General features: G+C 36.2%; 1 protein-coding gene across 1 annotated transcript; it reads left to right on the plus strand.

Moving 5' to 3' along the window:
- The first annotated feature begins 545 nt into the window (after window positions 1-545).
- Window positions 546-16,066, plus strand: LOC121872962 (synaptogyrin-like). The gene is made up of 5 exons (XM_042376108.1): window positions 546-704; window positions 4,914-5,148; window positions 8,195-8,328; window positions 12,210-12,390; window positions 12,782-16,066. The coding sequence occupies exons 1-5, from the start codon at window positions 603-605 to the stop codon at window positions 12,805-12,807; spliced, it is 678 nt and encodes a 225-aa protein (XP_042232042.1). The 5' UTR covers window positions 546-602; the 3' UTR covers window positions 12,808-16,066.
- The last annotated feature ends 11,205 nt before the right edge of the window (window positions 16,067-27,271 follow it).

Genomic DNA, 27,271 nt, shown 5'->3' on the forward strand with positions numbered 1-27,271 from the left:
AATGAACTACAGACATTATATATATATATATATATATATATATATATATATATATATATATATATATATATATATATATATATATATATATAACAATTATCAATATTAAAAATACCCAACAGTAATAATAGCGAGGTGGTCATGTAGTACTGTAGTGTAATCCACTTCAGTACATTTAAACTTCAAACCAATAAGTAGAAGTAAAAGTATTTTCGAAAACTTATGTATGGCAATGACCCCTGTACTTTTATATATACTTACAGATTACTAGATAAATACTTTTTTGTAAAACTATTCAGCAAAGCTAGCTATGCGTGTTCCATATAAACCGATTATTAAGTGTAATTGATTCATGTTCCCGCACTTGCGCGAAATTTCTGTCGTCTGCTTTGGTTCCAGAGATATTCTAAATTCTGATAATGTGTCAATTTTAAATTCTTTACGATTTGTATATGCTAAACTAATACTGATCAAAGGCTTTATGATTCCAATTAGTATTTAAATTGTATAAATTAATTTTAAGAAGAAACTGAAAGTGGCAATGTATTTTCAGAAGATTTCAGGAGTGGGTGGAGGAAGCGAACATCTTGGCAGACGCAAGGATGATGGAGGAGGGGGTATACGGCGGCGGCAAGGCGGGGGCACCTTTTGACCCGCTCACATTTATCCAGCGGCCCCAGGTCATCCTCAGGGCAGTAACTTGGGTATGTAACATCACTGGATCCTTTAGCCATAATATTTTGGCACTTTGTTCACTGGTGGCAGTTGTTTGGCCCCAAACCTGATCGGCTTGTATTGATTTTTGACCGAGTGTAGAGGGCTAAACTTGGACTAAAGTATATAGATGGTAGTTGATATGCCCAGCTTGACACACTTAGGAGCTGACGTTATGTGGCCGCAGTCCAGTAGGTTTACTAAGAACCCTATTGATCTGTGAATGGTCCTGTGACATTGAGTCAGTCGTGGTAAAAAATGGTGGACGAGTTGTGGCGTTTCGGGACATTTTTTTCTTTCTTTGATTTAATGCACTTGTTTGTTCCCCGTCGGCAGTGATAGCTCCCCTTATTTGAGATAATTACCTAATTCTTACGTCATACAACTCCATTAGTCCATCACCCAACTCTTCACTCAATGCTGAGATAATTCATCAATTTGCATGACTGATCATTGTGTTATTCACCCATGTCTAAGATAATCCTTATGTTTTGTTTAATATAATTCCAAAACTTCCTCATAATGGTAATTCCGCTTCAGGCTTGGTTGAAATACTGTCATTATTTAATTAATGTTTAATTCCCAAAGTACTGTACAGTACATTATGGTTGAAATAATTCAGGGTAATCTCTAAGAATATGGCTATTTATTCTGTTGTCCATTGCTTATTTACAATTGGTACCATCATTGTGGGTGGGGTCATGTGTATGTATCCCTGGCAGGCTTTGATGAGACTTGTCAGTCTTTACATAGACCAACGATTACAGGTAGGTACCTTTCCAAGAGCATTATCATAGGCACACACCCCAGAAAAAATAAATGTTAATTTAGAACCTATCCTACACTGTATATCACTGTACAGTATTAAAATATCAAATAGGCAATTTTGTTCTCGGCACTTGGAATGTTTGTACAGTGGTGGCCAGGCTGTAATCATTCATGCTCCGTAATTGCGAGGAGCACCAACTTATTCAGGGAGATATTGGCCTACTGTAGTCAGCTGTCTGTCTTCATGCTGCAGACTTAAGCAGTCACTGGATGGTGTGTCTCTTATTGCCTAGCTGGAGAACCTAATCCCCTCTTGAGTAGGGAAAATCTAGGTGGTAAGCTGGTAACCCTTGTATCATCCTGTCAGCTGAAGGTAAAGACTAAAGCTTTTGCCTGATTTTGTAACACTGTCAAGACTTCATCAGATTTTAACTTGATTTCCCTGACGGTCACCTAACTACAGTAAGAGGTGGCCATGTTGAGGGAAGGAGGCCAGTTGTCTGTGTTGGATTCCTCGTTGTTATTGCATAAATCACCCGATATTGAATTTTTAGAATTTTATGGTTGCAATCAATAGTTTTGACAATGCTAAGGCACTTTTCTTCTATGATGTTTCCTTTGCAAATGACTTATATACAGTATGTGGGGGGTATAGGAGGTTAGGTTAGGTCAGGTCATCTGTGAGAGAAACATCATTGAAGAAAAGTGTCTTAGAATTGTCTAAACTATTGATGGAACCATAAAATTCTCAAAATTTAATAACGGGTGAGTTTATGCAAATTTACCGATTCCTCCATTGTTCTTGATATTCTTGTCAAGGGCTATTTTGAACCCCAGTATTGTCCTCGCTTCCATGGCTGAAGCGATCAAACTTCCATAGGTCTACTCCTTTGCGAGCTTGAAGTTGTCCTCGTGTGTTTTAGTGTGCGTGACATCACGAAAAATTGGTCTGGGTTTACATTTTCCAATCATTCAAGATTTTGAATGTCTTGAGGTCAGTGCTGTAGTGTCTTAGTAGGAAGAGTTGTCAGTCCTAATGCCCTCAGTCTATTGTACTTGGATAATTGAAACCATTTACTTCAAGAATAATCTGTTGCACCTTTTCTAGGGATGTTATGGCTTTCTGGAGATATGTCTCTATGACTAAGGTAGCATCCAGCACCACCATGGCTGTTACAAAAGACAACAGGTTATCATATGCACAAGTTTCTCCAGTAAAATTTAATGAGTGGTCCTGTGTCATGGGATATTTCTCTTACGTGATACACAGTGCTAGTTCCCCAGAGTCATTTTTGGGCATGGGTGACAAAATTTATACTTATTGTGATCGATGTATATCTACCCCACACTTGCCTCTGTATTATGGTGAGACATTACTGTACTCAACATGAGATATAATAAAGTTTTAACACATTCACTTGACCAAGAATCAGGTAGTTCAAAGAGATGGCTTTTGCAAATACAGTATACAGTACAGAGAATTTTGAGCATGGAAATAAGATTTTAATAGATATCAATGATAAGTATTTCAAATTTAATCATTATTTAATGAATAATAAGGACATTTCTTAGGGTGGCATTTACCTAATGGCCACCTACTAGAGGTGGCCATGCTGGGGGGAGGATGCCAGTGGCCTGTGTAGGACCCTCCATTGTTCTTGGTAATTTTGTCAAGGGCTATCTTGAAGCTCAATACCTGATTTCACATCTTGGGCTGAGCATGTACAATACTGTATGTGAACGAACCATGATACTGGGTACCGTGTAGCCTGAAATTTTAGAGAAATAAAATTAGCTCAATCCTATTTTCCTCCCACCCATCAAAACAATACCTACTGTATACAGTACTGTGCAGTACATATTTTCAAATATAATAAAAAAAATTAATTGACAATTCTATTTGTCAATAATTTTATTGCCATTTTCTATGCGTGTGTGGGTTAGCTGTGATTACCTAATGTCAGTTCTCTATGCTGTATGGCCTCTGGAATTCTCTCTTGTCGAATGTCATTTTCTACCTCCTATTTCGGCTTACCGGTATGCACCTTTTGACCCATTTTCTCCACATGACCAAATCATCATGGCCTTTCTATGTGCCAATCTACACCAATACTCTCAATACTGTACCCAGCTGCCCTCTTAGCTCTGACGAGGTCTTCTTGTTTTTCAGTGTCATACCACAGTCCTTATTTTATGACCATTTTATTGCCTACTGTGTCTGAAAAATATTTGTCAAAGATAGGAAAACACAAGGTACAGTCACCCCCACATTACAAACATTTGGGTTATGAAAATTTGCCCTTACCTGTATTAAATTTCTAAATTTAGACTATTTAGTTTGAGATACGGAATGAAACTTTGCCAATACGGATTTATTTATTTATTTTTATAATAAAGAAAAAAAATATCAAATTAACTGTGTGTATGTATATGTTGATTTCATAACATCTTTGTACACCAACAAGTGTACCAGTCTTGTTTACATCTTCTAGTGTGTGTGTAATGCATGATCCTTAAACTTCCTTTGCACTTTTACAGTATTTTATATGATCTTTAGGTTCATATGGTTTTAAATGTACAATATGTAATTATAGATGTTCAATCAGAATCATTAAAATGTATTAAAAAATATAAATGACGGTAAATAGCATCACAACTTATAATTGTGTGAACATATACAGATGCTTTACGAACAGTGTGAGCGCCCGGGCCATTTAGCACATACTGTACAGGTACAGTACAGAACAGTACCAGTATACTGTGGTGTCCCGCTGGTACCACCCACCCGGCCTGTTAAAGTGGAACTTTATTTTCATTATTATTCTGCCCACAACTGTGGCACAAGGTAATGTTTTCAGTCCTGTAAAGTATGTATTTGAAAATTGTCTATAAATTGATCAGGTGTTGTTGTCATGGTAACGATTTGTGCAAGAACAGTTTTTTGGGTGTGAAAGAAAATGATGACATGACTCAGCCACACGGAGGGATGAGTGAGGTATGATTTACAGTACTAGTTATAGTAAATTATACTTCACTCATACAGTTCCAGAGGTTTTGAACATACTGCAGTATACTAAGGCACAAGTGAAAAAAAAAATCTTTTTTGACTCGAGGCTTGACTCCTCAATTAAGTCTTGAGACTTGCTCTCAGTGACTCATGACAAACTTGAGACTCAACAAGAATGGCTTGTAAATATCTGCTTAGACCTGGGTCAATCTGTAGATTTAGTTTCTACATACAGGATGTGATTTGTCTGGTCCAAGCTTAGTCATAAAATGGGATTTTAGGATCACTCCATTTATGGCTTCATATGTTTAGATTTGTACCATTGTACATGGTAAACCTTTAAGAGCAAGTCTGTATTTATGATGATAATGTAACCAAACGTATGTTACGGATGGGACTTTGATAATATTTTTGTTTGTTGCAGTTGTTTTCCGTCATCATCTTTGGGTGCATCTCTGCAGAAGGCTGGTCCAAAGACGCGAAAGGGGTTGAACACTGTCACTACAACAATGACAGCAATGCTTGTAATTATGGTGTTGGCATCTCTGTTATTGCCTTCCTTGCATCCATTGGCTTTATTGTTGGCGAATATTTCTTTGAGCAGATGTCATCTGTCAAGACCAGGAAGCGTTATGTCATGGCAGATATGGGATTTTCAGGTGAGTTACTTTTAGTGTTGCAAGTTTTTTTTAACACTGTACAGTACAGTGAGTTCTGCTATAACGCGTGTTTTGATAACGCGAATTTGCTCTAACGCGATTTATGAATAGAGGAACGATATTTGTATAACGCGAACGCTTGTTTGCTGTAACGCGATTTTTGCTTACTATTTCTCCAATTTTGTGGTATTAACTGTGAATATGGTAAAGAAGAATATCTCCAAGAAGCGTTCTAGTGATCGAATTCCCGGTGATGATCGTAAAAGAAAGAATATAACACTTGAAGAGAAGCTCGATGTTATCAACCTCAAAATCACCCTTCTCCCCCATCAAGTTATATTCATATTTTTTCAAGGTAAAGTGTTACATTTACTGTATGATTTCATTATTAGATATGAATGTAACATTTATTTAGACTGTGCTATCCTTTGTGTTAGGCTAACTACTAATTTTTTTTTCGATTTCGAGTAGTAATCTGCACCTAACCCTATTTTCTCCATAAGCCCTGTTATTTCTATTACGCGATTTTCTATAACACGATATTTTACAAGAACACAACTATCGCGTTGTAGCAGAACTGACTGTACCTGTAATAATAATAAGGCCATTAATTTTTATTTAATTGTATTAAATCTGGCAGTCAAAAATTCATTAATTTTCAAAATTAAAATGATTCACATCCATAATTATTATGTTTTCTGTGAAAGTAGAGCTGAGAAAAAATTATAATACAGTAATTTGCAAGAGAAAAGTTCCTGAGTTTAATCGGTTTGTTTTACAAAATTTTATTACCCGAATACTGTACCTGTATTGAAATATCACTCATTCCAAACGTTACATGTTAAATTTATGCATTATATTAATTTGTCTGAGGTGAGAAAAAAATCTTATTATTTTTCCCCACCTCCTTAGGGTTATGGAAATATCATTGAGAAACAGTTAGGCAAAAAATAACTGGCTTGAGAGGAGTGAGTGAGCAATTACTGTATTTTATGGCATATACAGTAAAGTCTTCCTTTACGCTGTCAATTGAACCCGTGGAGGTCCGCGTAAAACGAGAAACGAGTAAACGAAATAACAGAACATATGGGATTAATTGAAATAGAGACTGGGCCGACCCCCAAACTACACTTTTTCCCACACAATACATACGTTGTAGTAAAAATAACATCTTAATTTTATGATGGTATGCACACACACTTAATATTTAAGAGAAATATCAATAATATTAGGATTTTTAACACTTACGTTAGTAGAAAAGATGCCTGGGCACACGGGGATGGGGGGTTGGTTCCGTGGCAGAGGGCAGATTAATGGCCCTCACCTGTATCACTATCCACCACAGAGGCTTGCAGGGCCTCTTTGTCAAACCCCTCAAAGTCCATTTCCTCACTATCACAGACTTGGGCCGGCTGTGGTGGGTGGCGGGTGAAGAACTGGGTAATGTTTTGTTGACTGGGCGACCTTGTGCACACCCTGCCTGTGCCGTTTCCTGCGTAAATGATGGAATGAACCGTGTAAATAAAAATTGTCGGTCTGGCAAGGTGCCGCTTAAATGACCAAACGCGTAAACCAAATCCGCGTAAATCGAGACTATACTGTAATGGGATTGAGCTCAGCGTGCATTTAATTAGTGAAAGTCCCTTTATCTCGTTTGATGTACAATATCCTACTGATTGGTCAACCATCACCCAGGCTGCCATTACTGCATGCTGATTGTTCAACAGTATTATTACTGTTACAATATTAGTAGCTCATTAAATGTGAGTGTACAGTACAGTACTTTATAATTATAGAAATTTAACATAATAGAGATTTGTCAGTTTATCAGCAGAAATTATCCTTTTAATCTCAGACGGTTTTCAAGAACAAATCATAAAATAAATTACAGAAATGAAAAAAATAACAAAAAGAAAACAGATCAAGAGTGAAAAATTATATTCAGTAATATCTCTGTTAACTGGCATCCCTCTTAACCGGAACTCTCCAATAGCCAGAATTGAAATTTTCTCGGAAAATTCTGAGAAAATTTTCCTGGTACCTGGAAAATTCCGGGGATGGAGGATTTTTTCCAGGTTTGAGAGATGAAAATCAGGCCAATTTTCCGGAAATTCTGAGAAAAATTTTCTGGTACTAGGAAAATTCCTGGGATGTGCGACTTTTTCTGGCTTTGAGAGATAAAATAAGTATCGTTCTGGAAAAGACTGATAAAATTCCTGTACCCGTAAAATTTCTGAGGATGGGGTATTTCTTTTCCAGTTCGAGAGATGACGTAATATGCAATTTTTGGAACTTCCAAGAAAATTTTCCCAGTGCCTGAAAAATTCCGGGAATGAGGTATTTTTTTCGGCTTTGAGAGAGTCATCTCTTTGCCCGGAAATCTCTCATTCCTGGAAGTGCTTTGCACCAATTGGTCTGGCTAACAGAGATATCACATATGTTGTGTTGTCAAAGTAAGAGAAACAATTGAGAGTCCTGTATTTGTGTGTAAATGAGAGAAACAATTGAGAGTCCTGTATTTGTGTGTAAATGAGACAAAGTCAATCAGATCAGCAACCTGGAACTTGGTCACAATTTTTGTGATGCCATATGGCAGCAGGGTTGTAGTACAGTACCTCCCTGTTTGATAGCTGCCCACTACTTATTAATTTGACAGGATTGGTCATGATAGAAATAAGTGTTATATTAACTCCTTGTGTATGGCTTCTTTCTGAACATAATAAAATTGTATGGCCTTAGGCAAATAAAATATTAAAAGTGGCATCCCCGTAGTGAAGGAGTTAAGTATAGTATGTTGTAATCATTGCTACCCACTTAAAGGGAGAGATTGTGAAGTGGTTATACCTTACCTGATAACACTGAGACCTGGTACATTTAAAGAGGTTTTGTGTGATGCTTGAATTATGAATTGTAAATGTTTTTTAAGATTAGTCACAAAGTTTTTATTTTTTTTATATGCATGTCTACTACGAGTACCATATTACATATTTCATAGAGGTTACATAAAAAAATAATTATCCTGCGTAATAATGTTGGTCCTTTTCAGCATTATGGTCATTTCTGTACTTCATCGGATTCTGTTACTTGACTAACCAATGGACCAAAGCTGAAGCCCCTGAATATGTTGTCAACAACATGCAAGCAGCCATTGTCTTCAACTTCTTTGCAATCTTCCCTTGGGTAAGTTGTTATGTTGAGTTCTTGTGCTGTCTTTTCTTCCTTCTTTCTGTGCATCCAGTTCAATAAGATCCTCGTTACTTAGCTCTTCTGCTACACTTTCCACCAACTGCTCAACATCTTCATTATCAATTTCTAACACCAGTTGTTTACCCATCTGCAATATCTTGTTAATAATCTCAGAAATTGCTTCATCTTCATTAAATCCTTTGAAACTGTTCACATATCTTTTCAGGACCTTCCATATTCCATTCATGCACTGACCTGTAACCATTTCCCATGCTGCAGCTATGTTCTTTGTACATTGCAAAATGTTGTAGTCCTTCCAAAACTCTGAGCATTTTCTCACTTTCAGTAGCAGCAATAGCCTGAGCGAAGGTAGTATGTAAATAGTGTAATACGCTTTAAAAGCAGTAATAGCACCTTGATCCATGGGTTGGATGATAGAGGTAGTGTTAGGTGGAAGGTAGACTACCTTAATATCAGGGTGCAGGTCGTCCAGGTGTGGTGGGTGCTCCGGGACACCGTATCCCGTAGCACTTTCTAAAATTAATAAAATCTTGAACGCAATTCCTTGTTGCAGACAAGACTCCTTGGCTCATGGAATGAAACAACTCAGGAACCAATCTTCAAACAGTGCTAGGATCATCCATGCTTTCTTATTACTGCAATAAAACACTGGCAGTGTGTGCTTGTTGACATTTTTAAAAGCCCTTGGGTTCTCTGAATGATATATCATGAAGGATTTTACCTTGAAACCAGCTACATCCCCCCCCCCCCCAACAGAAGTGTGATTCGGTCCTTGAATCCCGGCATGGTTTTCGCCTCTGCGGATGTATATCCGTTCTGGCATGCGTTTCCAGAATAAGCCAGTTTCATCCACATTATATATTTGCTCAGGCAAATAATTTCCCTCCACGATGACACTATCTAGCTCCTCCTTCAAAGCTTCGGCAGTACCCACATTAGCACTTGCTGCCTCTCCACTCACCTTTACACTGCAAATTGTAATGTTTCTTAAACCTTTGGAACCACCCATGACTTGCTGTGAAGTTTTGGTTGCATTCATCTCCTGCCTGCTCTTTCAGGCTTTCGAAAAGGCTTCTTGCCTTATAGCCTGTATGGTTAGAAGGCTTAAGGGTACATGCTTTTCAGCTGATCTTCCATCCATATCACAAGTAATTTCTCCATCTCATGAAGAGGACCTTGTCTTTTTTTCGTTATTATTGTTCTCTTTATAGGTGCTGATCTTTTCACTACCTCACGAATTCGTTCCTTGTCCTTCAAAATTGTTGCTACCATTTTTCCATTTTCATATTGCATTATTATTTTCATTTTCATCTCAAAAGTAATTGACTGTCTCTTTTTCTTCTCAGCACCACCAGAACTCTCACTTTTAGACTTGCCAGCCATTTTAAAGGGAATTACAAACGAAAGTTTTGTCAGTACACAGCGCGATCACTAACAACAACGACGGCCAAACACCAACTGAGCGGGCTACGGCATGTATACTGTACACCACGAGGCGGACCAGCCCAAGCTGTCGTATGGCGTCACATTACGACCAAACGTCGGGACTCGAAAATACGTAATGCAAAAAATATTTTATACGACCATGGCGGTCGTATGTCCGGGTTGTCGTAATTCGAGGAAAGACTGTACTGTATTGCCAACTCAAGAAATATTTCCTTAACTTAAGAGAAGTAATTAAACTCGGAAGTTGGAGACTCATTCCAGGGCTAAGGCAGGCACAACTGCTTAATTTTTATACACATACATATCCAATCTTAGAAATTGTGGACAGCAATAATATCTTTTTTTTTTTTTTTTTTTAACTAAGGAAAATAACCCCAAATTATTGATGGCTGAAAAACAGATGTCACATTTCTGTGCCACTGTTAATTTAGAGGAATACAGTATATTTTCAGAAAGCGGATATTTAATCGTATCAGTCCTAAGCATGGTCTAATATTGTATTTCCTAAAGTTTATTTACACTTACACATGCACACAAATATTAGAACCTCGCTAATTTGGCTTCTATTAATTCAAAGTACAGCAGGGTCTTAGAGTATATGAGGGTTACATTTCTTTGAAACCCTGAAGAGCCAGAGTTATCACTCAATCCGTATTTGGTTATTTTAAAACTCGTAATTTTGAGTAGACATGTACTGTATACAATTTTTTTTAACTGTTACATGCACAGACGATCTTTCACCATACAGAATGCCCCCAAAAATTATTATAAGGTCAAAAACAAGGGAATAAACATGTCTTACGTGTGCAGGACTTGTCACAGAGTGAGGATAGACAAACGTAAATTTAATTAATTATTTTTTCTGTTACGTGCACAATTTTTCAAATATAATGGGTTTTATTTTTTTAATTACTATTATTTTTTATATATATATAACAAGGTCAAACGGAATAAAAATTTCCTACGCCCACGTAAGTTAGTGTGGGAGGTGGGTGCGGCATCAGGATTTCAGCCTCCCCTACCAGGCCAAGCTGTGAGCTATATTATTGTTATTTTTCAACTCGTAATTTAGGGTAGATATACCGTACATGATATTATTAATTTATTTATTTTTTACTGTTTCTTACCTACACACACACATTTCCAAAAAAGGCCAGTCTTGTCTGCGATGAATACTTGTTCTAACATGTAACCCTTCTTCTGAATTAACTTTTTTATTATTTGATATACAGCACAATGGCTTGGTGATCAGGTGATGCTGATTCCCCAGAGAGTTTCACATTGTGTAGACTATCTTTTCTTAAATTTTTCAAACTACCCCTTACTGGCTTGACACTCTGTCTGCTACACTTCCCTCACCTGAACTTTCAACAAGGCGGTTGTACATCTGCCTGGCCTTCACACAAATTACCTCTTAACTTGAAGGTATATTTATCCTGGCCTGGTCTTCCATCCATATGTTTAGTGTTTTTTTTTTTTTTCATCTTTTCAAGATTATGGTCGTGTGGCATATATGTCATTTTTGCACTTTTCGGTGTACCACCAGCAACACTTGCCCTTATCATAGCCTTGCTCTCTTTGATGGCATGAATCGAGGATTCGTTTACCCCATAGTGCGTCTCACTGATGCTATACTCTCCCCACGTGCTAGCCTATCAAACACTTCAACTTCCTTTTCTAATGTCATTTTGTTTCTTGCCCTTTTCACCTCCTCACCTTTATCACTCACACTCAATGAATGCTTAGGAGCCATAGTTAAGGATAAAATCGATGTTAATACAGTAGAAAATAAATGAGAATGCGGGGCAGTGCAGTATGTCAGCATGCAACGAGATCACAACACTGAGAGGGTGTAGGTAGCAGTGGCGGGAGATGGGACGCTGTGTGGAAGAATAAAGACGGTACATAAAACAAAATGCCAAGGCCGGTGAAATGGTAGAGTGAAAGCCGTGGATACTTAGAATCGGTGGTTGGCGGAGGCTACTGTATGATTAGCCAAGAATACTGTACCATAAAAGCAGTTAAAACGTAAAAAGTAAGTAAGGGTACTGTATTTTGTTTATTTACAACACATATATTGTATGTGTACACGGGTACTGTAATAGCATAAATAAACACAACTCTGTGTCTGTACATGCGAGATGCATATTTTAGACTCGGAAAACTTTCCCCAGTACTGTACCCGGAAAGATTATGGTGATATGCAATTTTTTCCGTGGATGAAAATATTTGTCTCCATACCCAGAAATCTACCAATCCTGGAAATTCTCTGCATCAATTATTCTTGCTAACAGAGGATCTCACTGTACAGTATAGTATATAGAATATCTTTCGAGCAAAAATGTACAGTATTGTAAAATGGTTTGAGAATTCTAAACTCTTGTATGAAAAAGTTTATTCCTTTCTAGGCTGGTGCAGCATATCTTGCATTCTTGAGGTACAGGCAGGGATCAGCCCAAGCTTTTGCCCCAAGTTATGAGGCTGACCCCACCAACATGGGTGGATACAACAGCTACCCAGATGCCACAGATCCTGATGGAGGTTATTCTCAGCCTCCATTTGCTGGGCAGCCAGCACAACCTCAATCAGGTAATGAGAATTTCCCTTCTGAAGAGATTGGCTACCAATCACAGGCCTAACATCTAAGAGAAGAATGGTTAATTACATATGGGATGATTATATGAAATTTATGATACAGAAACGAGAAATCAGAGTTGATATTTTAAGGAAATGTTAAAGAATATAGTTATATAATTCTCACAGTGCAAAGTTATCCACAATTACATCTCTATTTCTTTAGCAAGACAACTATAAATTTGAGTATAGAATACCTGTAGAGTAAATTTGCATGTTATTCAATATTTTAGATGATTATATTGAAGACGTTGGTGATGCATGCTTGCTTATTATATACTGTATAGTACTATGCATTATTGCTAGTACCCAGCTTTTATTCAAGTACTTCCATCCTGGCATACAGGTATGCAGCAGGCACCGCCCTATTAGGCTGCAGGCGTGAGTGTTTCTTAAAGCTCAGCTAGTCAGTCAACTTCACTAGTCAGCACCGCTCAGCTGGATAGCACCAACATTCCTGCCGCAGCTAGCCACCAAGTATTGCCGATATTCGCCAGCTTTCCCTGGGGGCTGGGCCATCCAGGAAATTTCACTAGTCAGGGGCAGACACAGCCCTTGCACAGTGTTGTGTTATGTTGAGATTGTTGGGGAAATAGGAACTATGTTGTACCAAAGGTGAGGCTTAGGTAAGAGAAAAAATTTTGTCGACTCTAAAAGTCACCTCGCTCATTTGTTTACCTCACCTTTCGGAGGAAAATCTTCCTTTAATAAATAAGGAAAACTTGAAAGTTAACCTCTCGTTCCGTTACTGAGGTGTTATTGGCGGGGTAGTGTGTTAACTCTTAAAAAGATTGTTTGTTCTTCATATTAGCCAGATCAATGGATCAGTTAATTTTAACACTTTGGGATAAGCCTACATTTTACATGTAAGAATCCCAAAAGGTATACATGTATTTTATGTAAAGAAGAGGCTTCATTGAAGTGTATTTTTACTTTAACAGTCAAGTTGTATACAGTTGTGGTAGTGTGTGTAGCAGTGGTACTTCCTCAGTAGATATTCCTATTAGCACTACTATGATACACCAATATACAGTGCCTAGGTTATTCAGTGCCTGGTTGACAAGTTTACTTGTTATCCTGAACCTGGAGTTTGGTTATTTATTATTAGATTTCATATAGATATTATACAAACTATGATATTGTGAAAAACCCAAATTATTGTTCTGGATAAATGTGCATCATGTCAGCTGGGGTTTGTTTAACTGAGGTAATGATGTATATGTGGAGTCTGTAACACCAAGAACAGTTTAAGTTTTCTCTTAAAAGACATGGTAATATTATTTTGAAAATGAAGATGGTTGATGTAAAGTATTGTAGATGTGTCACTCTTAATTTTAATAGGCCAGCATTTCTATACCTGTATAATAATTGGAAGAGCCTGTTTTCTATACTGTATATTGTATTTTAGTTATGAAGAGCATGAAAACTAGAAACAGGTGTCCAAAACCTATGGTCTGGTCAGTATAGGTAAATAAACCACAAGCGAATCTTACTCAAAGTTCCCACATTTTTGTGTTCAGGTGGATGACCTTACAGTTGTTACACAAGACGGCATCATTAATGTCATGACTTTTTTTTTCTTACTCATGTGCCAATAACCTGCAATAATAAATTAAAAGTCTTAAATACTTAAGGTGTGAAACACTACTTCAATTCAAATGTTTACTGTACAGGAAGTTGATGTGTAGTCCTGTGTAATTTACTAATGGAAGTGTGTGAAATGTGTGCCGTTTTAATTAGGTATGGATAGTGTACGTTTAGGGTTGCCAGCTTTATTTTTGACAATTGGAATGAAAAATAAAATTGTCACATGATGATCCGGTACTTTATTTAAAACTCATAATCTGCTGATCATGATTTAGATTTTTAAATTTTATACAATAATTTATGTAAATAAGTTTCTTGGAAGAAGTTACTGTCAACCTTCCTTATTGGTATTTTTACCTTTGTTTTTGTAGGACTACAAACCTGAAAATGGTAATGAGATTTTCCATAGAGGAGGATAAAGTGTTTATGCACAACACTCCATCCTGTCCAGCATCTTATATTATTATAGATAAATACCACAGTGATGGTTTGGAGTATACTTCTCATGTTTATATTTATCCCTTAAAAATTTACGCGCAGTACTACTTATACAGTACAGGGTACTTGTTTTTATTAAAAAATAACGATAAATTTCTGAAGTTGAGTATTATTATTAGTAACTAATTTGTATGATATTAATTGTACATCCACATCACTGGTATAATGAGAAAAGGTGCACGTCTTGATGATTTGAATTACGTATATAATATTTTTTAAGTTTTTATTGTTCATAGTTTTATAATATGAGAATGGAGCTGATGAAAGGAGTAGTAATTATAATGAAACTTGGCACAACACCTTTATATAGACACTTAAAAGTTAATTATTTATTACTGTGTGTTACTTGCAGAATTTGGAAAAGGTCTTAATGAAGGAAATATACTTTCATCAAAGTTAAGGACATATAAATGCAGTTTTACTAAATCACAAGATTCCCAAACCTGTGTATGCTAGAATTCATCAAAGACAATATTATGAGAAAAATATTCATATGGCAACCCTGCATCAGATGGTACATTATTGAGCATTCTTTCTTAATTATATGGAGTAAAAGCAGTGTAAACTCCTTAATTTGTGTGAAGGATTTTCAATTTATATTTTCAAGTATATTTTATGTATATAGACTGGAAAAGCAAATTAATATTGTTAATGTATTTTCCTTAAAACAGAAATGTAAAGTGTGGATATATTTATATATTTTGATCACAAAGCCATTATTTTTGTCATTAAGTGCTAAAATCTTCCACATGCTGTTTCTCCATTCCTAACATTACTTCCACATATCAGTCCAGAGTACTTATATGATCCAAGATTTAAAATTTTTGGAAAGATTGCATGCAAAATGGTATTATCAGGGATGAAAAAAAATACACATTGTCCCCAATTAAAAAGGATTTGAAGAGACTGGGCATCATTATGAATATCTATTTTCTTATGAATCTCTTGCTAATTTTACACTGCCTACACCAGTTCTAACACACTCTGGGAAAACACACCAATGGTGGTTCTTGTATTATTGTTGCGTATTATTAAACCACCTCAAGTCTTCATTGTTTGGTTGGCAAGACTTTTTTTTTGTGTAAATGTTGTACCTATGTGAAAAAGGCAGAGTAGCCAGGTTCTCTTTATGTAATCATACCTAGTTATTGGTGTATAAATGTACGTAAGTTTATTGCAGCGTCAGAGTTCGTGAGTGTAGCTAAAGAAATTGTTAAAAAAGGCCTTTCTGTAGTTAAGTTGACTGAAGGTAAACTGCCTCTGCAGCATCTCATGTATGTAACAGTATCATGTACTGTACTGAAAAGAAAGATTTGTTAAATAATTAATAGTTTTTAGAACTGTTCAAGTACAAGAAAGAGATGATTCAGGGGCTGTGGAGCTACACAAGCGATCTCTGATATTATATGTATAGTGAAAATTCAGTGCTGTAGATACTGTTGCCAGGCTAGGTGAGGAGGTTTGAAAGCGTTAATGGGTCAGCGTTCAAGGAATATCTGGCAAATGCAAATAAGATTTTCTTGCTAAAATTTCACTTTGAGGACCTATATATATATATATATATATATATATATATATATATATATATATATATATATATATATATATATATATATATATATATATATATATATATATATATATATATATATATATATATATATATATATATATATATATATATATATATATATATATATATATATATCTATCAAGAACACTAATTGTACTTTGTCGACATGAAGCTCTTCTTTAGTGTCGGTGAGAGTACTGTTCATGAAGAAAGGTCAGTATTTGTTTGTATACAGAGGCATTCCTTGATGACTGATTATTCCCATGATTGTTGCTGTTAAGTACTATACATTCCACATAGTTTTGGGAAATGGGTAGTCTTAAATTTTTTTTGATGAATGTATGTGGCTAACATTTACTTGAAGGTTAGTCAAGGTAATCTTGTTTTCATTTCGCTGTCTTTTCTTTATCTTTGAGTTAGAGGCATGTGGTGTCAAGTTACATAAGTAACAGGATAACCACAGTTAGTTACATATAGTTATGAGTTTACAATTTACTCGAATACTTAAATGCAACCTCTTCCAAGTGATTTGAAAATTTCTCACTCAATACGTTCTTTGACTTAAAAATCAAAATGAATTTGACCAGATGTACAGATTTTCTAAAAATTTCTTATAATTGTTATTAATTTTTGAAGATATAGATTCTCATGAGTTAACTGGCCAGTGCATTATTACAGCCCAGGACCTGTGCTGCAAATCATCGAATCTCATTTTAATGCTCACAAAACCTCTTCTGTACAGGAAGAAAGTACCAGGTATTTGGCTGATACTTTTATTCATAGGCCCCTTATTGTTTTAATTTTCATATATTGTGTATGTGAACTTTCATTTGAGTTCATGTGTGAACCTTCATCCATAATGGAATGTATTGTAATGCACACAATAAAACAAAAGTGCTTGAGACAATTTTCATATTTTTTTTGGTCCAAGTTGTAGGTGTACTTAAGTACAGGTCTAGAATCCTTTACCTGAAATTCAAAAACTGAAAAGATTCAAACCCTTTTAATTTTTTTACAGGCCTTACTGTATTTGAGTATAAAGGCAAAGAATTCTGGGTATCTTGGATGACAGGATAAAGACAAACCAATAAACTTTGCCAGTACAGTAACTTAGGATTGTGAAAAGTTGTGTATGCAAGTACAGATTCAACAAGTAAAATCTGGTTTGTGAGGAAAGTACATTTATACCATTACTATGTCACAATAAATTAATTGACAAACTTAGGTAATTGCAGATTGAATCTTAAAAGCAGCTGGATGGGACAATCAGCTGACCTGGTTAATGCTGTCTCAAAGCATCTTGACCTGTAACCCACAAACTTTTGTGTTTTGTGTAAAGTTTTTGCTGGAACAGTTAAAAAAATACCCAAACAAAATTATGTTTACTAAAAAAACAATTGTAAATTATACATCTAAAACTAAAGCAGCAACAATTGTACAAGTATTTGGTGAAAAAGTGGCGGTGCTAGTGGGGAAGAGAGAGCCTGCCAATATTTATTTGGTTTTATTTAGTGTTCGTAAATCAAATGAATCGTTACCAAATTCTGAAGTATACTCCTACAAAATTATGTTTATTGTAAAAATATCTTGAATGCAAAAAGGTGGGGAGTGGTAGTTAAGTAGAAAAATTACCTGTGTCAGATTTGTGGGCTAGATATTGTAATTTAGGTAAGCCTACACATTTATGTATGAAAATCTTGTAGGGTATAAAATCTTGATACAAATCTAATGCATTGCTAAAGGAAGTAGCTAAGGAAAGCATCAAGGCCAGGTATGTGGTGTCAGGGGGGGACTCCCAATACAGGTACTGTATACTTCATTTTATTTAATACCTGCACAGTGTACAGTAGACCCTCGCCAACAGCAGCATTTAGTTTTATGTATCTGCTGATTTGCATGACATTTTTATCCCTCTGCGGTCTAATGTATTCCTCAATAAATGTGAGGAATAAATAAAAACTAATACAGTACAGTATATAAAATAAAATAAAAATACTGCACTGCCATTTGGCAATATAGTTTCACTAAGGAGACAGGAGTGCCCTTCCCATACCATGATTGTTTATTCTCTATGTTTTTACCTTATAATAATCACTTCTTTTATATTTTTTTTGCACATTCTGTATGAACGATTTTGTGTGCATGCAACAGTAAAAATAAATGTATATACTGTATATCTACCCAAAGCTACGAGTTGAAAAAGAAAATTAACGCAACTCGCAGCTTGACCTGGTAGGCAACACCACACCCCTTCCTCTCCCATGATCTGACACTAACTCCGGTGGACATAAGAAATATTTATTCTCTTATGTTTTTGACCTACAGTATTACTGATATCACGGCCTATATATAAGGCGGCGGGGTGCATAAGACGCCCCCCCCAAATTTCCATTTAAAAAGTAGCTTTTGAGCTCTATTTGCTGTATAAGACCAGTACCCCAAATGTGACACTTACCCACTGACTCAGTAGTCCTTTACCAACCATCCTTGATTTTTTAAAATAAGGCCAATTCACTTCAAGTAATGTCATCAAATTATACTCGCTGGTGTAGTGTAAACACTAGTGACGTCACTGAAGCGTGGTGGGAGTGTTCCCTCGTCTGGGTGGTGTGACTATTTATACAACATGTGGTTCAACAGCAACCACCGTATTCTAATTGTGATGTTTCATTAGGATTTGAGTGAAAAAGGTTACCAGTATGTACTTACTACATACATTTATTACACATATATATATATATATATATATATATATATATATATATATATATATATATATATATATATATATATATATATATATATATATATATATATATATATATATATATATACTGAATATACTATGTACAAAAAATGAATGTTCAATGAATTATTTATGGTGCATTAGGGTACTAGCCACTTCTGATGGGCTATAAATAGCCTTCTTTATCTCCCCTACATCTCACCCTGAGCCAGACGGAAGGGTCTTGGTAAATAACATGTTTGCTTATTTTCCATTTACTTTAAATAAATTTACCGAATTATTTGTTTTATTTATTTATTTATAATATACTGTAATATATTAAACACACTGTAATTATTTTCTTTAATTTATAAACTGTTTTGCGACAAAGGAATGTTCTCCAGTAGTGTTTCATTAGGATTTGAGTGAAAAAATATTACGTACTTACACAATTGTTCCTCTTACTTTGACAACACAACATACATACAGTATATTATTTCTCAGTTTTGATCTTTTTTTTTAATTTTTGTATTTATTTATAGTTAGTTACTTAAAATAAGGCCAATTCACTTCAAGTAATGGCATCAAATATTACCAGCTGGTGTAGTGTAAACACTAGTGACGTCACTTGAGCGTCTGTAATTAACCGTCGATAGTTTCAAGAATTAATGCACTTTTCCTTTCTTGTCTCCTCACTGGCAAATGGGGGGGGCGTGGGGAGGGGTGTGTGATGATAGCTGTGTTTATTACAGGGGTATAAATCTCTTTTACGGTATGTTAGACAGGTTTATAATACATTTTTATTATTTTAATATACCGGTAATCTTAATTTGAATCCAGCTTGCCAAACGTAAGTTTCAGTATAAAATAATTAGTGGTAAGACCTTGTGAGTGGCTTACGATGTTTTCATCACCACTCTTGACACACTAAACCACAATATTTAAGAGGTAAGAATTTTAAACTTGGTGGTTTAGACGACCCCCTAACTTTGGGCAGATTTTTTTAATGTTCAAATTTCGTCTTATAGGCCGTGATATACGGTATACACAGTTGTACCCCGCTTAATGCGGTTTCACTTAACGCGATTTCTCATATACGCGGTGCCTCGCCAGAACCGGACTTTCACTTTACGCGGTTCATCTACTCATATACGCGGGAAGCGGCGCGGGCACGATGCGCACAAGGTCGCCCAGTCATCCAAACATTAACCGAGTTCTTCACCCGCCACCCACCACAACCGGCCCAAGTCAGTGATAGTGATAATTATAGTGAGGATATGGACTTATATGGACTTTGAGGGGTTTGACAAAGAGGCCCTGCAAGCCTCTGTGGTGGATAGTGATACAATTGATACAAGTGATACAGGTGAGGGCCAATAATCTGCCCTCTGCCTCGGAACCAACCCCCCCATCCCCGTGTGCCCAGCCATCTTTTCTACTAATGTAAGTGTTAAAAAACCTAATATTGATATTTCTCTTAATTATTAATTGTGTGTGCATACCATCATAAAGTTAAAATAATATTTTTACTACAACATAGTTGTGTGTCGTCAAAAAGTGGAGTTTGGGGGTCGGGCCAGTCTCTATTGGAATTAATCCCATATGTACTGTTGTTCACTTAACGCGGTTTTCACTTAAGGCCGTGTAAAGCGGGGCACAACTGTATTTTAATCACTTTTTTTAACACATTCTGTATGAATGATTGTGTATGCATGCTTTTTTTTTTTTTTTTTTAAACAACTACTTGAAAATACGAGTTGTAAAATAACAATAACGCAACTTAGCCTAGTAGGAGGAGAGATAGGGGATGTAGCTACAGGTGGCCTATCAAAAATCCGGCAACCGATAAACCGGAACCTTCAGTTTTCCGGCATGGATTTCGGAGCGCATTTTCAAATATTTCTTTGTTTATTTAATGAAGATATATGTTTTAGCTCATAAAATTCATACAAATTACCCGGCCAGAATATAATTTACATTGCTGGAATTCTTACAATTTGATGATCATTTTGAATATAAACATCATAGATTTTGCATTAGACATACAAATTTTAGATACAGTCGACCCTCGTTAATTCGGACTAATGAGGGAGAGGGTGTCCGTTTTAGCTGATTGTCCGAATTAACCGATTTAGGGGTTAATATCGCATTATATTTCAAAGTCATTGTTTTCGTCACGATTTTATCCCACTTTCCACTGTAATACGTACGTAATTTCAGCAAAAATATTACATTTCCGTGAATGTATTATATCAAGCACAGTATGAATAGAATATCATTGTAATATAACAGTATTTTAACCGAAAACTAGTAAAAAAAACGAATAACATCTCAAGAACATCGAAAGCTTAGGTAAAGTCTTTTGTTTTCGTCATGTATTTTATCCTATTTTACATTGAAATACATCACATTTCAGCAGAGCTACTATTTATTTCCGAGAATATATTCATTCAGGCGCACTTTAGGTAAAATATACGTGTGATGTAACAGTTTTATAACTGAAAACGATTCGAAAAACACGTACCCTCTAGCCCTGTTCAAGGAGAGGACTGGGAGAAGCTGTTTGGTGCTGCAGACGATGACAAGGAAAATGATTTGGATGGATTTTAATGAAAATATTCAGAAATATGGTATCGTAGTATTTATTCAAGTCAATTAGGATAGAATATTATTGTAATACAATTTTAACTGAAAACCATTTGAAAAGCGATTACGGTAACATCTTTTCAACGAACGAAAGCGAAAGTCGTTGTTTTCGTCACGATTTTATCCTACTTTCCACTGTAATACGTACGTCATTTCAGCAAAAATATTACATTTCCGTGAATGCATTATATCAAGCACAGTATGAATAGAGTGTTATCTGTGGCCCTTGAACCTAACCCCCTATTTCCCATAAGCATTTAGTCTTGCCATCATGGATTTTCAACCACATGGTTTTTCAGGAACCTAACCCTTGTGGCTGACGAAGGACCACTGTACTGCATATTACAGTATTTGTCTACAGTAAAATAAAAGTTTTTTAAGTACTGTATACAGTGTATACTGTAGTATACACCCTGTACTTATTTTCTACCTTGAGCTGTACATTACAGTACTGTACAACTGTATGGTTGCTTTTTGTGGGTCATGTTTTCTAAAATTTTAATTCTGTACATGAAGTAACATCCACAGCTCCTTGTTGGAATTTATTCAGACCAAAATTTTTAAATAACCCCACCAAGTAAGAAAAATCTTGTGTTCCAATGCAATCTGTCCACCAGAGATGCCCGAGTGATTGGGAGAGTGACCTCACAGTCAGGACAAATGCATTCACCCCAACTCCTCGTCCCTCTATCCTACTCAGGGGTTCTCAAACCCAGGGTTACAAGCTTCATCATAAATGGTCGCATGGAGCTCATGGGGTCACGAGTTAAAAGTGGCCACTTTTCTTCGATCAGGCCAGGGAAAAACGGGTGGATCATGTGAAATCTCGTTAGGTCAGTGAATTTACATCTGGTATTTGAAGTACTGTAAAATCATTCTGATCTGAGGCTTGACATGTTTGACCGGGCTTGACGTAATGAATTTTTTATCAAGTTCCAAACGCATGCTCTTTAAAATTTTTACATATAATGTAAACAAATTTGCACAAAATATGTTACCATGTAAGGGGTAGACTTTCTTTACTTCATACTATTCCATACTTATTCTTCAATGTATTTATATACTTATATTTTCCAAGTCAATATTCTTTTCTTTACTTCATTTCTTGTTTCATATTTTTTATTGTAGTTATATTCTAAACCATGGATCAGTCTGGGAAATCATGTCATTCTTATTACAACACTTATTATACTTAAAACGGTAGCCTGCCATCACCCAGACTTTTATTAGAATATAACATATCTCATGGAACTGTTTGGTAGCGTGCTAGCGAGCTTCTAGGCACGTGAGTTACAATACAGTGGTCCCTCAGTTAACGAGTTACCTTCCATAAGATTCTTAACTTCGGTTAACGAGCAATTCCTCGATTAACGAGTTTCTTACGAGCCAACCTGAACATGATTTCGCTTGCATTTGGCGGTCCACCAGCTGTAGTATTAGTCCGCCAATACAGTAATTGGTTCTAGGGCTTAAATTCCTTACCATTTCAGCAAATATCAAGAAGTTTATTCTATTCAATAATTTTAAAAGTTTAACATTAAATTTTTTACTCATTTTAACAATTATTGAACATAATTGAAGGTAATGAAACTAGTTTTATGCGTGCCATCCAGCCTCTCAACACACCATACAGGTGTCAGTCTTTGTATCTTTTCAGTGGAGGTAACATCTTGCTTGAGACTCTCTAACTAAATGCTTTTTTTCTGTTTTTGCAAGCAAATTATTGGTCATTTTGAAATTTATTTTACATATTGACAAAATATAATGCAGTGCAGTGTTGATTTAAAGAAAATAATCTTGAATTGCACCAAGAGAACTAAAATTTTATGGGTGAAATGGCGCCATGGGGTTACTTCTCTTCCACCCCAATGCCTTCTCTTCTCCCTTCTCCACCCCCATTCTAATTCCCATCATCATCATCCAGGAGCCTTCTACATACACACCTCAAAGTAAGTGTACTTTTCTACCTTTTTTGTTGAATTTAGGCAATTTTCGGTGAGCTGGAACCAATTACCCAAAAACCCATTGAAACAATGGTTTCGGTTAACGAGCAACCTTCTAGAACGGATTGTGCTCGTTAACCGAGGGACCACTGTAGTTATTTTCTGAGAACCAATGTGTAGAAGGAATAGAGTGGTGATACTCGTAGTTTACTAATTTAATATTTATTAACATGAGTGAATAAAATGTTAATTAAGTTCACTCAGAACAGACTGGACCCCCAGGTCTTACTTTACAAGTAAGAAAATAGATATTAATTTCTTGATTACAACATTACTCACTCATTATATTACTTCATTGTCAATACAGATGATTATATAATACACTCGACAAGATCCAATATTAAGATATCGGACACATCCTGTTAGTTCGAAATGAACATGGCACTTTAATTAGCATTCAGTGGTAGTACACCTGGTTGGTGGACTCAACTCCTATAACAACAGTACCACTGGTAACACCAACATTCATGGGTTCAATACTTAACCTGGGATAACTATATTTCTGCGAGTTAATCCCCAATCATAGATACCAATACTGCCCCGTACATATAGCCTAGATCAATGGAACGGACAAGACTACGTCCACTAGTGATGGGAGTTGTTTACGCCACAGACAGCTCGCAAGGAGCGCCCGGGGTTCCCTGGGTAATCTTGTCCTTGGATTATTATCTCGCCATATTAAAGACAACCTTCAAGAACCATCTTGCCCATAGGCGGCTACCGAACCTCAGTAGTGGTGCCAACACAGACAGAGCCTGGAGATGTGTTGAGGAAGATTCACGAACGTGTGATTTTTCCTTGTGCATCCGTATATACGTGAGCCTGGGGCAGTTCCGGCTCACGCATACATACCAGAAAGGCTAATTTCACCAACAACAGAAATTCTATTCACCTCGGTTGTTGTACACTCAACTATGAACGTCAGTGTCACGGGTCAGGCTAATTTTCCACGTCTATCCCTATAATCTAATCGGAGATTGAGTCTGTCAGGAAAAAGTGAAATGGACCTTAAACATGCACTAACAACTCTACTTACAGGAAACCACAGCCAAGGAATTCTTCCTGAGAAGAGCCGTTAGGTCTTGGAGATTTTGAGTTTGACAGAATTTTTTCAAAAGATTAACGACTTTCTAAAATAGACAACTGACACTAACTAAACTACAAACATCTGATTCTCTGATGTTTGGGCATCAAAATAATCTAACTTCAGTAGCACTTGGAAGTTATGGCTATCCCCAAGGACGATATAGGGATATGCCACTCATACTGACAAACTTGACAAGTTTTACTAACAATAAGGACAGTTGAAGCTTTCAACATCACTCGCAATGGATCTTGAATGTTCCAACTGTATTCAGACATATCTAAGTTGCCTCAACATATGCAACCACAGTTGCAATTTAAATTCTGTGTCATTACTAAGGAATAACGAAGTCTCAGGTGCACTCTAAGATTGTGGGAAAACGGAGGACTCAGGTGTCCTGAAGTGATGAGAAAACGGACTCCTCAGATGGGGGACTCCAATAAAGAAAGCACAGCTACATGTTTTGTGGGCTATTGAGCGTAATATGAATCGTCTGATTTTACGTTAACTGACGTGTTCGACCGTGGTCAATACAACCAGTAATTTAGGAAATATCAATAAAACAGTTTTAGTCATAAACTTATTCAGTACTAATATATTTCAGACATTTCCAGAAAATGGATAATGTAAAGAATGATAAAATCAATTGTGATAAAAATAATCAAAAATAATATTGTACCTAACTACTGTACAGTATTGTAATTTAGTACGGTATCTAACTACTGTATGATAAGTACAGTAAGCCCTCGATGACTCTGAATTTCAATAACTTGGCATGGATATGGTCTCGGAATGTATTAGTATAACTTGGCAAATGCCAAGATATATAAAATTATCTGGGAAAATCTCGGCATATCTGGCCACCTGCATCACAGAGGCATGAGCCTCTGTGTCATCTACCATGCATCTGTGTCTCCTACTATGATGCTTCATTCTTTGCCTGCCATACTGGTAAGTGTTACTTTTTTATTTTAGTAATTACATGTACAAATATGGGTCGATAATTTTTTTTATTACAGTATTGTATTTCTGTAGGAGGGGGGAATTGCCTCGATAAGTCGGAATTTGGGATAACTCAGCAAGGCCAGAGCTCCATATGTGCCGAGTTATTGAGGGTTTACTGTATTAAACTAAATAAAATACACTGTCCAACTGGTACATTACCTTAACGGGCAGTCAGTGCTCACCACGGGGAGATTTGAATTTTCGATCAGACCATCTTTCGGATAGAGAAAAGAGTTGTAAGAATAACATTTTCATATAAGTAAATTTTCGTATACAGGGGATCCCCATTATAAGGGGTTTCATACTTAAATGGTCAAATAATTGTGGAACTACAAATAAAAAATTCCCTAAAGTTAGAAGGATTCCAAGGCTGAAATCAATCAATCACCAGGAGCACAAGCGTTTTAAATTCCCGCTTGCCTCTCATTTTCTTAAAAGTTCATCCTTCTCACCTGTGCTATGCATGCTCAGTGCTGCCATCTGTGTCCACAGGCATCGTTTGAAGTGCTCCAAGGACTATAATTATCAACTTTGTTGTGCCTTTGGTGGAATATTTTTGTAGCCATATAGCTGACCAATTAGGGATATTTTGAGACCATATGCACTGGATATTAGGATATATTCCAAGGTTGAAGATGCAATATTTCCAGTGTTATTACATTAGATATATAACATCCAGTACGATCAATAAAAATACAGTGTAGGGGGTCCCCGACTTACGAGCACCTGCCGATGCGAGCGAGGTTCCATAGTTAGTTTTTTTTAACAGGGATTAGCCCACCAGGCACATTATGCTTTCAGTATCTTCCCAGGCAGTAGTACTTCCGTTTGATAGCTGTCTGGTACCTACTACCTTTACTCGACTTATTTTTTTGTACTTTCATTTACAGGTGTTCCTCTACAGCTTACAAACTTTCAGAGATACAAACATCATCATTGAGGGAGGTTACTTGCCAGAACAGGTGTTTAATGTGGATGAGACTGGATTATTTTGAAGAAAATTCCAGATAGAACAAACATTACCTAAGAGGAGAAGACCGAGCCAGGTTTTAAGGCTGTAATTAAAGGGTATAACTGTAGTAAATATCCATAATCTTTTCATTTTTTACAATATGTTTGGTATCTACAAGAGTAAAAATACTTATAAACAAGCCTCAGGAACGTAACTCGTTCGTAAGTAGAGGAGCACCTGTACTGTATTTTGTCACTGTTTCTTCTTTTCTCTTAAGTTAAGTGATTTTAGATGTACAGTACATAAAGACTTAGGCTATGATATAGTGGAATTTTAAACATTGTTTCTGAAAGTACAGTATGCACATAGGTTATGTGTTTCGACTTAAGAACGTCTGTAGGAACGGAACTCGTACATATCCCGGGGACCGCCTGTATACTCTCGATTTAACGGAATATGAGATAACAAACTCAATTTAGCGGACAGCATTTTTCCGTTATTTTTTGCTCAATTTAGTGAACTAGTTTGCTAAATTGAGATTAATTCCATTAATATGCTCACACCCACGGAGACACATGATACAGTAAAACCTACTTCATCCTATGGCAAATTTCCTAAATTTATAAAAAACGATAATGATATAAAAAACACCATATAAGATTCAATCCCCATTTTAACAGTATTTAGGAAACTGTTACCAGTAAAAGATTTGATAAAACCACACAGGAAAAGGGAAACACTGGAGCACCTTAGCTTTCATCTT

The sequence above is a fragment of the Homarus americanus genome, unplaced genomic scaffold (genome assembly GCF_018991925.1).
Source record: "Homarus americanus isolate GMGI-L3 unplaced genomic scaffold, GMGI_Hamer_2.0 scaffold11022, whole genome shotgun sequence".
Taxonomy (NCBI): Eukaryota; Metazoa; Arthropoda; class Malacostraca; order Decapoda; family Nephropidae; genus Homarus; species Homarus americanus.

Coding starts and splice junctions, on each gene's coding strand:
- LOC121872962 (XM_042376108.1), top strand. CDS start 603: ATGATGGAGGAGGGGGTATACGGCGGCGGCAAGGCGGGGGCACCTTTT. Junction 5,149..8,194: donor GGCAGATATGGGATTTTCAG/GTGAGTTACTTT, acceptor GGTCCTTTTCAG/CATTATGGTCATTTCTGTAC. Junction 12,391..12,781: donor GCCAGCACAACCTCAATCAG/GTAATGAGAATT, acceptor CCTGGCATACAG/GTATGCAGCAGGCACCGCCC.